The sequence below is a fragment of the Arvicanthis niloticus genome, chromosome 15 (assembly GCF_011762505.2).
Source record: "Arvicanthis niloticus isolate mArvNil1 chromosome 15, mArvNil1.pat.X, whole genome shotgun sequence".
In the NCBI taxonomy this organism is placed as follows: Eukaryota; Metazoa; Chordata; class Mammalia; order Rodentia; family Muridae; genus Arvicanthis; species Arvicanthis niloticus.
Genome location: NC_047672.1, coordinates 43,904,983 through 43,917,710, shown reverse-complemented (window position 1 = coordinate 43,917,710; position 12,728 = coordinate 43,904,983). Strand labels below are relative to the sequence as shown.

General features: G+C 40.0%; 1 protein-coding gene across 3 annotated transcripts in view; it reads left to right on the top strand.

Moving 5' to 3' along the window:
- St7 (suppression of tumorigenicity 7) overlaps positions 1 to 12,728 on the top strand; it is a 252,673-nt gene that overhangs the window by 229,915 nt on the left and 10,030 nt on the right. For all 3 annotated transcript variants that reach the window (XM_034519092.2, XM_034519093.2, XM_034519094.2), the window contains 2 exons: positions 2,683 to 2,833; positions 12,448 to 12,540. In XM_034519092.2, coding sequence (XP_034374983.1) covers positions 2,683 to 2,833; positions 12,448 to 12,540 — 244 coding nt within the window. The remainder of the gene's footprint in view (positions 1 to 2,682; positions 2,834 to 12,447; positions 12,541 to 12,728) is intronic.

Here is a 12,728-nt window from a genome sequence, read left to right as displayed (position 1 = left end):
GCCAGCCTTTCGGGAGGGAGCCACATCCTTGAAGAAAAGTAATTCTTCTTCCCGTCATCATTTTCCAGTAGTTCCACAGCTAGGGGTGAGATTTTATGATCACCTCCCACCTACATGTTGGAATTTTTGTTTGGTTTGATCTTGTGCACTTACAACTGTTGTAAGTTTATGTGTCCAATTGCACTGTTTGTCCAGAAGACACTCTTTTGATGTAGTATCATTGCCTCTGGCTCTATAATCTTTCTGCTGCCATTTCTTGGCCCATACCTTAGGAGGAGGTGTGCTGTAGATGTCACATTTAGGGCTTAAACCTCTGCAGTCTCCCATCCTTTGAATATTGACCAATTGTGAGTCTCTCTGTGAATTCATATACTGATAAAAGAAGATTGTCTGTTGAGGGCTGAGAGATACACTAAGTAATTGCTTTAAGGATAAGTCATTATGAGTGAATTTAATAATATGTACATTTAATAGAATAATAATAGGAGGTTCTTCACTAGGGCCTATGACCTGTCTAGTCACACGTTCTTAGCCCTGTAGCAGTGCTAGGCATGAGTTCCATCTAAAACTTGTTCTGGTTATTTGCAGTTTTGTCAAAAAGAATATCCTGTAATAATGTGACTGTTCTTTCAAATTTTTTAGTGCAGTAGTCATTAGCCATATGCAGCACTTGAGGACTTGACATATGGATAGTGGAATCGAACTGAATTTTTATGGTGTTTAATTTTAAATTAAAAAACGACATAACTACCACATAAGGCCCTTGAAAGGACAGTTGGTAATTTTCTGAACCCTTCTCCACCCAGGTTTTCTCTGCTGTGTATCCTAGTTTGCTTTCAATCTACAAATGGGGAAATATCCCCTTAATTTCTCCTTATGTCTTCTTATTGCTGAAAGTCCTTTAGCCCAAGAGAAAATGTGTAATGAAGCAGTTTTAAAAGATTTTCTTAATGCTAGAAATAAAAAGAAAATTAGTTTACACTTTTCCCTCAGCCACCATCTGATTCCATGCCACCTGAGAAATGTCCCACTCTACCTGAGTTGATTAAACCAGTGTATTTATATTTAGTTTGTTTCAAGATTCATATAGCATCTTCCTCATTTTTAAAGTTGACTAACTGGCAGCATATTTATGAATGATTACTAAAAGCTCAGTTCAAGATCTTATTCTGAGGCTCTCATTAGATAAGACTTGCTCCTCTTTAGTTTTGCTGAAGATGACTGATAGTAACAAAATACTCTTTATATTCTTTCTTACTCTAAAACTATGTAGTCCATAGCACTGTATGAGTTCTAGACTTTTGAGAATGATTCATAGTCTTGGGGGCTTATAAGACTATTGCTAGCATTATGTAACTCATAATGGAATCTTTTAAGATAACAGAATTGTGAGGGGATAGCCAGCTGTATCTGAGCACAAAGTATGCTCTTTGTATTTGTATTATAGTTAATTTAATTATGATTTGATTATAGCTATAGTGCTAGTTAGTTGGATTGATAGTATTACTTTCCATAGAAGATTTTTGACCTACACTATTTTAAGGCAAACTGTAAGAAGAAAGCTTATGGGATCACAAAAAGCAAATGAGCAAAAGTTCTTGGCGAATCCAGGTTCAAATCATCATAATGATAAATATCTTCCACGGGCCATAGAAAACAGTGAAACACGAATGGCTGCGTTGTGGCCTTCATTGTATTCATAAGGAGGACTCTTCTATACTTCGCTCTTTCATACTCTTCCATTAACAGAAAGAAACTAGACAGGTCTTTTGTTTAACTTAAGAATTATACACTGTTTTAGCATTTCTTTACTCATGTCATGGTAGTTAAACATCACTGTAAGGCCTACTGTTTGTTGTCCATAAAAGTAGTAGCCGTGGCAAGTGTGGGGTGGTGGCGGCAATGCTGTGTGCACCTGATATATTGGGGATAGATTATAGAAGGGAGCGTGTGGAGTGTAGTGCCAGGGAACTGTTCCAAGCTACCCACATCTCTATCCCATAAGAAATGGAAATTTAGACCCCTGTTATTTCCCAGGAAAGGGACAGCCGTTCTTGCCCTGTACCCCAGCTCATTTGTACTGAATGAGAGATGTAACCTCCAGTACCTTCAGTGTGTGGGGAAGATCTAGAAGGTCCTTGCAATTTGGAGTCTGTGTTTTATTCTCTCTTGGATCTTCTTACACACAAGCTGACACCGTTGATTGTCTCCACATCTGAGTATGTAGTTCTTTCCACAAAACATCCTTCTTGATATACCTGTATAGGAAAAAAAAAACATGTGGGTAGTGTTACCCAGTGTCAAATCTCTTTAGTGCAGGTGATTTACATAACTGTTTGACTTCATATGTCTGTTTCATGTATTTTCATTGTGGTTATAAAATTATACAAAATTATTGTCTTCTACAATTTTCCTTTTGCTGTTTGAGCCTATATTAATTTCTCTGATTACAATATTTTAGCCTACAAGTCTTCATGGAAGGAAACTAGTTCAAATCTAATCAGCTGTCAACCAACTCTGAATATTGCTGGTGCTTTTACTAATTGCCTTCAAATGTAGCCATGAGGTTGGAGGTTTGATGAATGTTTGTGAATGATGGTTTTAGGGAAGCCAGCCTATTTCAGTGTTGAATTCATAATCACCGTGTAGTAACACATCTGTCTCCTGCTTTTTTAATTTCAGTATCTACTAGAAATGAAAAGCTTAATCCTCCCACCAGAACACATCCTGAAGAGAGGAGACAGTGAAGCAATAGCATATGCATTCTTTCATCTTGCACACTGGAAGAGGGTGGAAGGGGCTTTGAATCTCTTGCATTGTACATGGGAAGGCAGTAAGTAATTTTTTTCTTTGAATAATCTTTAAGAACATGGAGTGCTAGAACTGTTTATACTGCAACAGTTCATGATGAACAATGAGAACTGGCAAGTCTGTTTTTTGTTTGATGCTCTAGATCCCCAGAGATAGGGGTGTTGCTGTGGTGGTGCCATGTCAAGATTAGAAGCATATCTTCATACAAGAGATAACTGATCTGGATCTTCTAGAGAAATACTTTACCACACAGCAAACCCTCTCTGGAGATCTGCACAGCCCCTTGACATCATTGTAACTTTTGCCTTACGATGAAGTCTTGTGCTGGACCCTGCTTACTGTTTCATATAACCTCGGCTGTAGAGTTGGATGAGAGATGCAGTTATCTCACTGAAGTAAAATTACTGAAGTAAAATTAAGCATCTACAAAAGCACCCTAGATATGTTTCAAACAGTAGCAGTGCCCATTATGGGAGTGGCTTATGGGAGGTGGGGCATCCCTGTGAATAATAAATGCCTATTAGACAGCCCTGGCATGTTCTCTATGGTTGCTGTCATTCTGTGTAAGGTAACAGGCTCTATAAGAGCAGGTAACATGCATGTCTCCATCTTCTACTCCTTGTTCTTTGTGAGCAGGAGGAAAGGGCTGCCTGTGCCAGCTGTCTGGTGATGTTTTTAGAAGGTAGAGGTTTTTGGGTTACAACACTGGGTTACAACACCAAGGGCAACGTCTGGTAACAAATGAACAAGCCCTGAAAACCAGGGCAATAGACAATCGAACATAGTGTGCCAAGAAATGGTAAGTAGTCAGGTTGTTAGAAGATTGCAAATTAAGGAAGAAGAAGCAATCCTATGTTATTGGACCACATGGACACTGAAGTACTGCTAATTCCAATGTAAGCAAAACAAGCATAACATGTAGCGTTTTCTTTTCCTTATGGAAAATTAAAACTGAAAAGATATTACAGTGTCTATTTTTTTTTCCTATTTTATCCTTATTTTAATCAGGCTCACAACAAGTCTTTTTAATCCCTTCTGTTCTTTATCTTTTTCTGCTTCCATTTTCAATTTGACAAGTGTCTGTTTCTTCCTGTTCCTGCCCTTCATGACCCAGGAAGAGTCTAGCCTGGTTCAGGAAGTGATGTGGGCTGAGAGTGTTCACAGAGGTGCTTTCAAAGGCAGCTGGAAAGTTTTGACTTAGTTGCTTTGACGTTTTTTTTCAGATAATTAACAAGCTTTCTTTGTATAATTTTCTGCTTATAACTTGAAAGATATGAACTTTCCAATGCTTTTCCCTCTGCTTAGTGAATGCAATAATATAGCCAGGTGTCCAGGTCAGTAGACTCCCTCAAGAGACTATGGGCTTGTGCACAGTCTCCTACAACTTTTGCTGATCATTGCTTGTAATGTTAGTTGTTAAAAGACCAAAAGGAAATATAATTCAACAAGAGAAAGATTCCTACAAGTTCAGCTGAATCAAATATGAGTCATAACATCTAGTGTCAAAAGCTAAATGGGACAATCGGCTTAGCAACTACACCGGTAGGTTGGCATCCTGGGACTAATAGTGGCAAGTCATCAGCTGGACCTGTTGGAAAGGACCCCAACCTGCACAAGCAGAGGGTGATAAACACATGGTGTTAGGAGTGACATCACCATAAAGAATTGAGATGTTTTGGAAAATAACTGGAAATGTTGGGAAGATAGTTGTAGGTAAAAATGGCTGGGGAACACAGGGTTCCTCACGAAAGTCTGTGTGTAGTTGGCTGGGAACGCTCTGGGTTCCTCCAGCTGGAAGTTAGGCCCAGCTGCTCACTAAAGGCCTATCCATGGTTCCTCACTGCATGGCCCCAACATATGAGGAAGCCCTTGGGTTTCCAAAACCGGTTTTTGGGCATGATGGATGGTGGATGGATCTGGATGCACACCCCATAAAACTCAGGGCGGACCTGAGTTAAATAGGGAGGGGGAGAGGGGCTGGGGAAGAATGCTTAATTGGCTCCACCCTCTGGCCTTCAGGTACCTTATTAGTATGTAAATCTCTCTAGGGCCTGGGGCCTGTTTATCATGCCCACCTGTGTACAAGACTGAAGGGTGCAGGCTGAATGGAGATCATGTCCATGGCCCAACAGATAGTAATCAGCAAGCATAGCTGAGTTTCTCTGGAACAACTAGGAAGGGTCATGAGACAGAGAGAACCATGCAGTGACATGGTGAACTGCCCAATGGAGCAGGGTAGGAGTATCAGGGAGTTCCCTTAAGCTTCATGGATAGAAGGCATTATTGAGATTAGGTGGGTGAGTTTTTACACATAAAATAGTAAGGAAAGGAAACAAGATTCCTATAGGAAACATCAACTAGGAATTTGATACTTAGGGATAAATGTTTCCTATAAAAATCAAATAGCTGTGACCCCAGCCCACATCAGGTCCAGTGCCAGTCATTCTCCAGAGACAGTCATGCTGAGCAACTTTAGAGCAGAGATGTACATGTATGCTTACTGTGTGCTAGACACAGGAGGAAATCTGAACACCAGGAACCTTGAGGGGTGTTTTCATAACCAGGTGATGTCCACTGGTCTTGTATTTGCATCTTTTCATTGCAGCCTGAATAACATTCTAGCTTAGGCAGAAAGAGATTGCCACCTCTGTTCTCCACTGTGGTGAGTAGCTGTTTGGTTCAGACAGCCAGGAGGCAAGGCAAGTCCATATTTCTCCTCTGCAGTGAACACATGAGCCGGAAGACACTAGTTATCTTTGATGACTTGCTTGGAAGGTCACAATTTAGAGTTGTGTCACTACATGTAAGCTAGGGAAGCTGTCTCATAGTTGGCACTTTATAGTTCAGAGAGTGACTTATCAGATAAAATTAAAATGTACTATTTATCTAATGTTTATTTAAACATTTCAATAAGAATAAGACAATAAATAGTGCATGCGTATAAAAAGGAAAAAGAATCTGCAGCGAATGCACCCAGCTCAGCTGCTGTGCTGATGGTGAGCAGCTTTCATTTTCTTCTTGACATTGGAACTCTTCACATTTTATACAACTTTTGTGTGTGGTTTCAATAAGCAAAAGATGTATAAGAATTTATGCATGTGTACTTATGCATGCACATATACATATCTAGAAAAAGTTTCATGATACGTGTTTTCAGCTATTCTTTCTTTTCTTAAAAAAAAAAAAAAAAAAAAAAAAAGCTATAGGTTTCCCTGCAAGTTAGAAGAGTCACCACTCCATTCTCAAGCATTTGTTTGCAACCTTTTGACATTTCTTCTAGATCTGTGAGTTTTACATTTAGATTAGAGATTCTCAGGTTTGTGTTTTAAAGATTTGTTTTTACTCTTTGAAAATTATGTGTGTGGGACTAGAAGGGGTGGTTAATGCACAAAGAACAGCTTCACACAGAGGCCAGAGGAGTTGATTAAATCCCCTAGATCTAGAATTACTGAGGGTTTTGTGCTAACAAGCTGCCCAGTGTGGGTGCTGAGAACTAACTCAGGTCCTCTGGAAGAGCAGTTTGTACTCTTAACTACTGGAACATCTCTCTGGCCCCACAGCTGTGTTTTAAGTCATAGGACATGGGTTAGAGTTCTGGCTCAGCTGCTAATAGTGGTATCTATTTACCTAACTTTGGAAACTGTAAAGCCATAATGAAATGGAAAATTGTACTCTGACTGCCACATGTTGGTGATTCCCAAGCTGTTAAGGCAGCTCTTCTATGATTCAGGGTCTCCCCCAGCTGCGTGATCAGATGAGGCTGCACTTCACACAATCTGCCGCTTGGTGGCGCCTTTTGACATCTTCAGCATCAGAGTTCAGGTTTTCTTCTGAGTCATTGATTTTCTTCATTCTGAAATGTAAGGCCATTCCCTAACTCCACCCAACTTCCCAATTTTATTAGAAAGAGAACTCAGGACAGAAGATCTTGCCAGATTCCATGTAAAAAATGTTGTACTTTAGAAATATTTAAAAACAAAACAACCTTGGTTCTATCTTAAATGATGATTGGGGGTAGAAATACTTGCTTTTTTTTTTCTCTTTCAATGAATTTATTATGTTAGAGAATTAGTCACTCTGTAGAATTAAGTGAGTTTTCCATCAATTATGTTGAACCCTCCCTCCTTTTTTGTGAACTCCAAAGTCTGGCTGACATGTAACAGATTGTGTTTGAAGCATATGGTACTTAAGCAGGGGGTCGGGGTACACCCTTGAATTCTCAACCACAAATACATCAGCATTTCAAAGGTTTCTAAAATGTTTGATTCATCACTGTCCCAGCCCCCAAAATTATACAATCAAAGTCCAAATAAAAAAAAAAAAAAAAAAAAAAAAAAAAAAAAAAGGGAAGAGTTTCAACTTTAAGCCTTTCTGTTTCTTGGACTATTACACAACCACCACCTTATCAGAATTGTGTTTGCTTTAACCACTTGCTGGCTCTGGTTCTCCTCACACACGTGCAGCCCTGTGAGTAAAGGCTGAATACAAAGATTATGTGTGAATGAAAGCAAGGTCTAATTTCAACTGAGTTCGCACTGGTAATCACTTTACCTGGTCTGTTCTCATCTTCTGTTTTACCTGTGTTCAGTACTGATGTGTCCTTATCTCCTCCCACCTTGATCTCTCCAAAGCTTTCCATTCACAGTATTTATTTTAAAATGCATGGTTATTTGTTGACTGCAACCTTGAACTTTAATTTTCATGTTCTATACACCAGAAGACAACTATGCCATGGGGTAAACTACTTAGATTTTCTTTGTGTCTATGTTTTTTCGCTCAACCAAATAGAACTCTTTATTTTCTTTGTAGAGCCCCCACCCCAAGAATCCACTAAATAATGTATAAGATTTGAAGGTGGTGCTTCTGAGGGGGACTAAGCAGAGTGTTTCCATTGAGAAGGGAAAATGGCCCATTGTTGAAGCATAGGATGAGATTATGATTCTAATTTATTCTCTTTGAACCTAATGTCAAATGCTCTTTGCTGTGAGATGTGGCTCTTAGGGCACTTCCTCTAGTTAAGCTTTCCCTCCATAAGGCTGGTATCATTTGGACTTCTAACTGACCCCTGCCCCTACCCCTAACAGATCTAAGCATACATTTTATGATTTGAAAGAAAGCAGCGATTGGGTAAAGGCCCTGGTCAGAGCTGACACACTGACAGCCAGTCTCTAGTTATGGCATGAGAGTCAGGATCTTCCTGTGCTTCCAAGGCTGGCCTCAAACATGCAGGATACAGTGATTATCCTACTTCAGTCTCTAGAATAGTACAACAGGCCTGTTCCTGTAACCATGGCTTTATTTAAGTACTGAAAGAAAGTCTGGTCTTCCTGATCGCATATACTTTACCAAGCAAACATTTATTGAGTTCTTCCCCTGTAACAGGCTTTATGTTTGCAGAAATCAAGCTGTAAATTCTTTGTAAGAAGCATTTGTGTGTGTACATACATTTTCTAATACATGATTTATGCATATATGTACATAAGCAACTACACACATATTTGTACATATAGACAGATAGTGCAGGCAGTGCTAGTGTGGCCATAGGAAGAGAATAAGTGTAGAGGGTCACTAATGAGTTAGGAAGATCACTGCAAAACCCTAGAATTCCTTCTTCAAAATTGGGAAAAACCATACTTAAATCCCAGCAAAGGAAAAAGAGTTTCTCAAGGTCAGTTTACTTCACTGTTATAGTTGAAAGAATATGGATCAAAAGCCAGGCTTTGATCTCTGTCTTTTCCTTATTTCTGCATTGAAATGACTAATGAAAGACAGGTGGCCTTCATGGCCATTCCTTGTGCTGCAGTCAGACATAGCACATACGACTTGTATTTGGATGACACTGCACTGTTCTGCTCTCACAGCGCAGACCTATTTGCTAGCGCACAGCAGCACATTCACTCAGTGTGCCCCGATGGAGAAGGTGAGGATGTTAGGTTCAGTAGAGACGGAAGGAGGGAACGGGAACCCTGACCTGGACAGGGCAGCTTGGCCCTTGGGTCTGAACTGTCCCAGCACAGGCACAGTTGTCCTTAGAGTCACTGCTATAAAGATGCTTTTTGACAAGAAACTAATGATAGGACGTGGAGCTAGAATTCACTCTTTAAGTCCCTGTGTTACAGAGAATCTCAGTAAGTTCTGTTTGAAAGGAAGAATATGAAACAAATGTCAACTAAATATCAGAAATTGTCTTCTGTCTGTATAATGTGTAGGGTAATAGTTCATTAATTTTCTCATGTCTCCTGACTCAGTCTGTGGTTTTGTTGATGCTCTCTCAGATGCTGCTGCTGAGAGCTTCAGACCTGTATAGCACTGAGCAACTTGGTATCTAGGAAGTAATTTTGACTAAGGATAGCAGAAGACAGGTATATGCCTTAGACTAGACTGTACAGGATCTTTTGCTGTGCTCCTTAAGTAATTTGGGACTTGAGTTACACCTCTGTGCAAAGGCACAAGCAATATCAAGACAAGGAGTGTGCCCCATGAAGAAAAAAGTGGAAATGCCACTTGTATACCATTGTTTTAAAAACAATTGAAAGCAGACTAGGTTTCCTGCTTAGTTTTGAACCACATATTTGGACAATTTTAATTTACCAAGAGAAAACAGGAGCCTGGCATGGCTGCCCTCGGAGAGGCCCAACAGGCAGCCAAAAATATCAGATGCAGACAGAAGCTGGGGACCTGTGGTTGAATTAGGGAAAGCTGGAAGAAGCTAAGGAGGAGAGTGACCCCATAGGAAGAACAGCAGTCTCAACTAATCTGGACCCTAGAAGTCTCTCAAACACTGAGCCACCAACCAGGCAGCATACACTAGCTGGTCCAAGGCCTCCGACACATACAGCAGAGGACTGCCTGGTCTGGCCTCAGTGGGAGACGATGCACCTAACCCTCCAGAGACTTGAGGCCTCAGGGAGTGGGGAGGTCTGGTGGTGGGGGTGGGGTCGGGATGTACTCTTAGGAGGGGAAAGGAGTGTGGGGAACAGTTGGAGGGTGGACTGGGAGGGGGATGGTGACTGGACTGTAAAAAAAGATGAAATAATAATAATAATTTAAAAATATGTTTCTAAAAGACTTTTAGGAAGTCCATAGTCATTTGAAAACAGTACTTCAAATCATCTATTTCTATTTATATTTGAACCATTCAGTAAGTGTGTTCTTAGGATTTACACTGACAAATCTCTGGACATTTGGTGAACACTTCAGGACTCATAAAGCCAGTGCCTGTCTCAGTGAAAAGGGCAAGAGGTAGGAAGAGAAGCTGGCAGGGGCTGTGTAATGCCTCTTCCCACTTCTTCAGACGTCCGTTCTTATCTCAGGCTTTGTTGGACACTGCACAGCAGGGTGGGTGAAGGATAGAATTGCAAGTAGAATTGTGTTTGCTTTTGTTTAGTGAAGCCAAATCTTAATATTATTTTTATGAACTTAATGTAAATGGTATCTGACATGAGGAAAAGAAATCTTAAGGATTCCATAAACATGCAGGAAACATATCTATATATATTTATAAATTGTGTATTAGCAAAATCCCCACCCTTTCTGAAGAAGATGAGAACTGATTAAAAGAAAAAAAGGATTAAATTGATGCATAAGGTTCTCTGTACATGCCGAATGTGGAAGGGAAAGTCTCACTTGAAAATGCCATTCGACCATTAGAGTTCTATAGCTAAGCACTCTCAAGAGTGTATATTTCTCTTTAACCTATATTTCTCTTTAAACAAATCCTTTCCTGAAGTTCAAACTGACTTCAATTTTTTAATGAAGTTTACTTCTCAAAATTAGTAGCCATTATGAAAACTGCTTTTTTTTTCTTTTTGTATCATATGAACCCAAATAGATTACAAAACAATAGCCTACTTATCCATGGAGACTAACAGAGAGAGTAGAAGCGAGGGGAGCTTTCAGAGAAACTATCATTTATAAAAAGGTCTATTGAAATTCTGCCATTCTGCAGTGTAAGTGTAAAAATACGTGCTCTCCAGAAAAGATTTTAGTGAGTAGATTCTATACAGTCACTACAAGGTTGGTTTTTTTTCTTGTTTTGTTTTGTCTGATGTTTTGTGTTGTTTGTTCTCATTGTTTTGCAAGCCTGGTTCTGGTGAGAGAGATACTGGTTTCTTCTTCAACATCTTTGTGACTTCACAACTCACGGCATAACTCTGCTGTCACTTGAGCTAACTGGCAAAAGTCAACTTTGTTTTTGGGGAAGATCTGATTGAAGTAGGGTGAACCTTCTGTTAGAAGAGCTAAAGTCTGGGGTGTTTTCAATGTTTTAATCTGTTTAAGAGGTTTCTGTTACAAAAAGAAAATTTGTAACATTTTTACCTCAGCAAACTGCCAGCAAACTGGCTCTGTTGTAATCCCACATTTATTGTGATTTATATTCTCCATGGCAATGTGCTATAACCTCACAGTGATACCACTGTGGTGTAGATTGACTGCATTCCAAATGCTGGGAATCACATACATACTGTTTTTACTTTTAAATAATATTCAGACACCAGAATAAATACCATATGTGCACTGATGCCGGTTACAATGGGACCCTGTCATCTCTTGTGAGGGAGAATGTTCTTTGTTCTGATCTTATTTGAAATCAGTATGCAAAAGGCACATATGTGCGTTGACAGCATTTTGTAAAGGCTTTAGTAATTACAGGGCTAAGGATGCAGAATGATTCCTTACCACGCAGCATTAAAACTGTGGGTGTTGCTGCTCATTGCCGTCATCCCTCCTGGACACACATACAGGCCAGGATTGTTGTTAATGGACGCTCCCAGGGTAGCGTATTGCTTTTCCGTTCTGTATCTCCAATATGCAGCCGTTAAAGGACATCTGTTGAAGAAAAATTAACTCCGTGAGCGCTGCTCATAGGAACAGTGAGACTAACATGCTGCTGACATTGGAACAGGGAGAATAACACACTCAATAATGGGGATGGATGGATTGATTGGAAAACCATAATTCAGTGTAAAGCCTAATGTCGTCTGATGCCACAGACACAGAATTTAGGTGGCCCGACATCATCAAAATGTAGACGATCAATCTCTCCTGGCCATCCCCCATACACACCATGATATTGAAAGATTTAAAAGGTTCATAAAGTATAGAAATACCTCTCAAATCATGTGCTTTAAGTTTTTGTATTTGTCCATTCTGGTTGGAGTTCTAATCCACTTAGACATGTTTTTAAACTAGACACAGCAAAATGCCCTTCATATTTGTACAATCTGCAGCAAGCTCCAACGAGCCAGTCCTCATTCACTTCTAGGGAAAGCACATCAATCCAGGTTTGAATTATTACAGTTGGTTTGGCCTTATTGAACTAGTGCTTAAAACATTTTCATAATATTTTATACATGATGAAACCCTGGGCATTGATATTGATGGTTTCCATGCCCTTCTGCACCTCTATCTCCACCCAGTTTTGTGAGCCCAGAATATATAGTGTGAGATTAATGTGTGAGTAATGCATCATAATGCACCCCTGACATTTTGTCTGGCACATGCCTCAGAGTTTGGGTAAGTCTTGCCTCTCTTAGAGCAGTGTGTTCCATTAGAAAAATGCTCAAAAGTTCTGTTTTGAGGTTGGGAAGTTAGGGGAAAAATACACGCCTTTAATGTGTTGTCTTTCCTTTGTAGCTTTCCGGATGATCCCGTATCCCCTGGAGAAGGGACACCTATTTTATCCATACCCAATCTGTACAGAAACAGCTGACCGGGAGCTGCTTCCCTGTAAGTGTCATCCCCTGTACCCTGCCTTTCATCCAGGGAGGGGACATTACATGATAGGTGTGGATGTTGTCATTATTTTCTCCCAACCCCTGGCCTCTTTGATAGCATAGGTACTGAAATGAATTAGGTGAATAGGTTGGACTTCCTGCTTCTTCAAGTCTTTCCACATTCATCAGAGGGAAAGATAC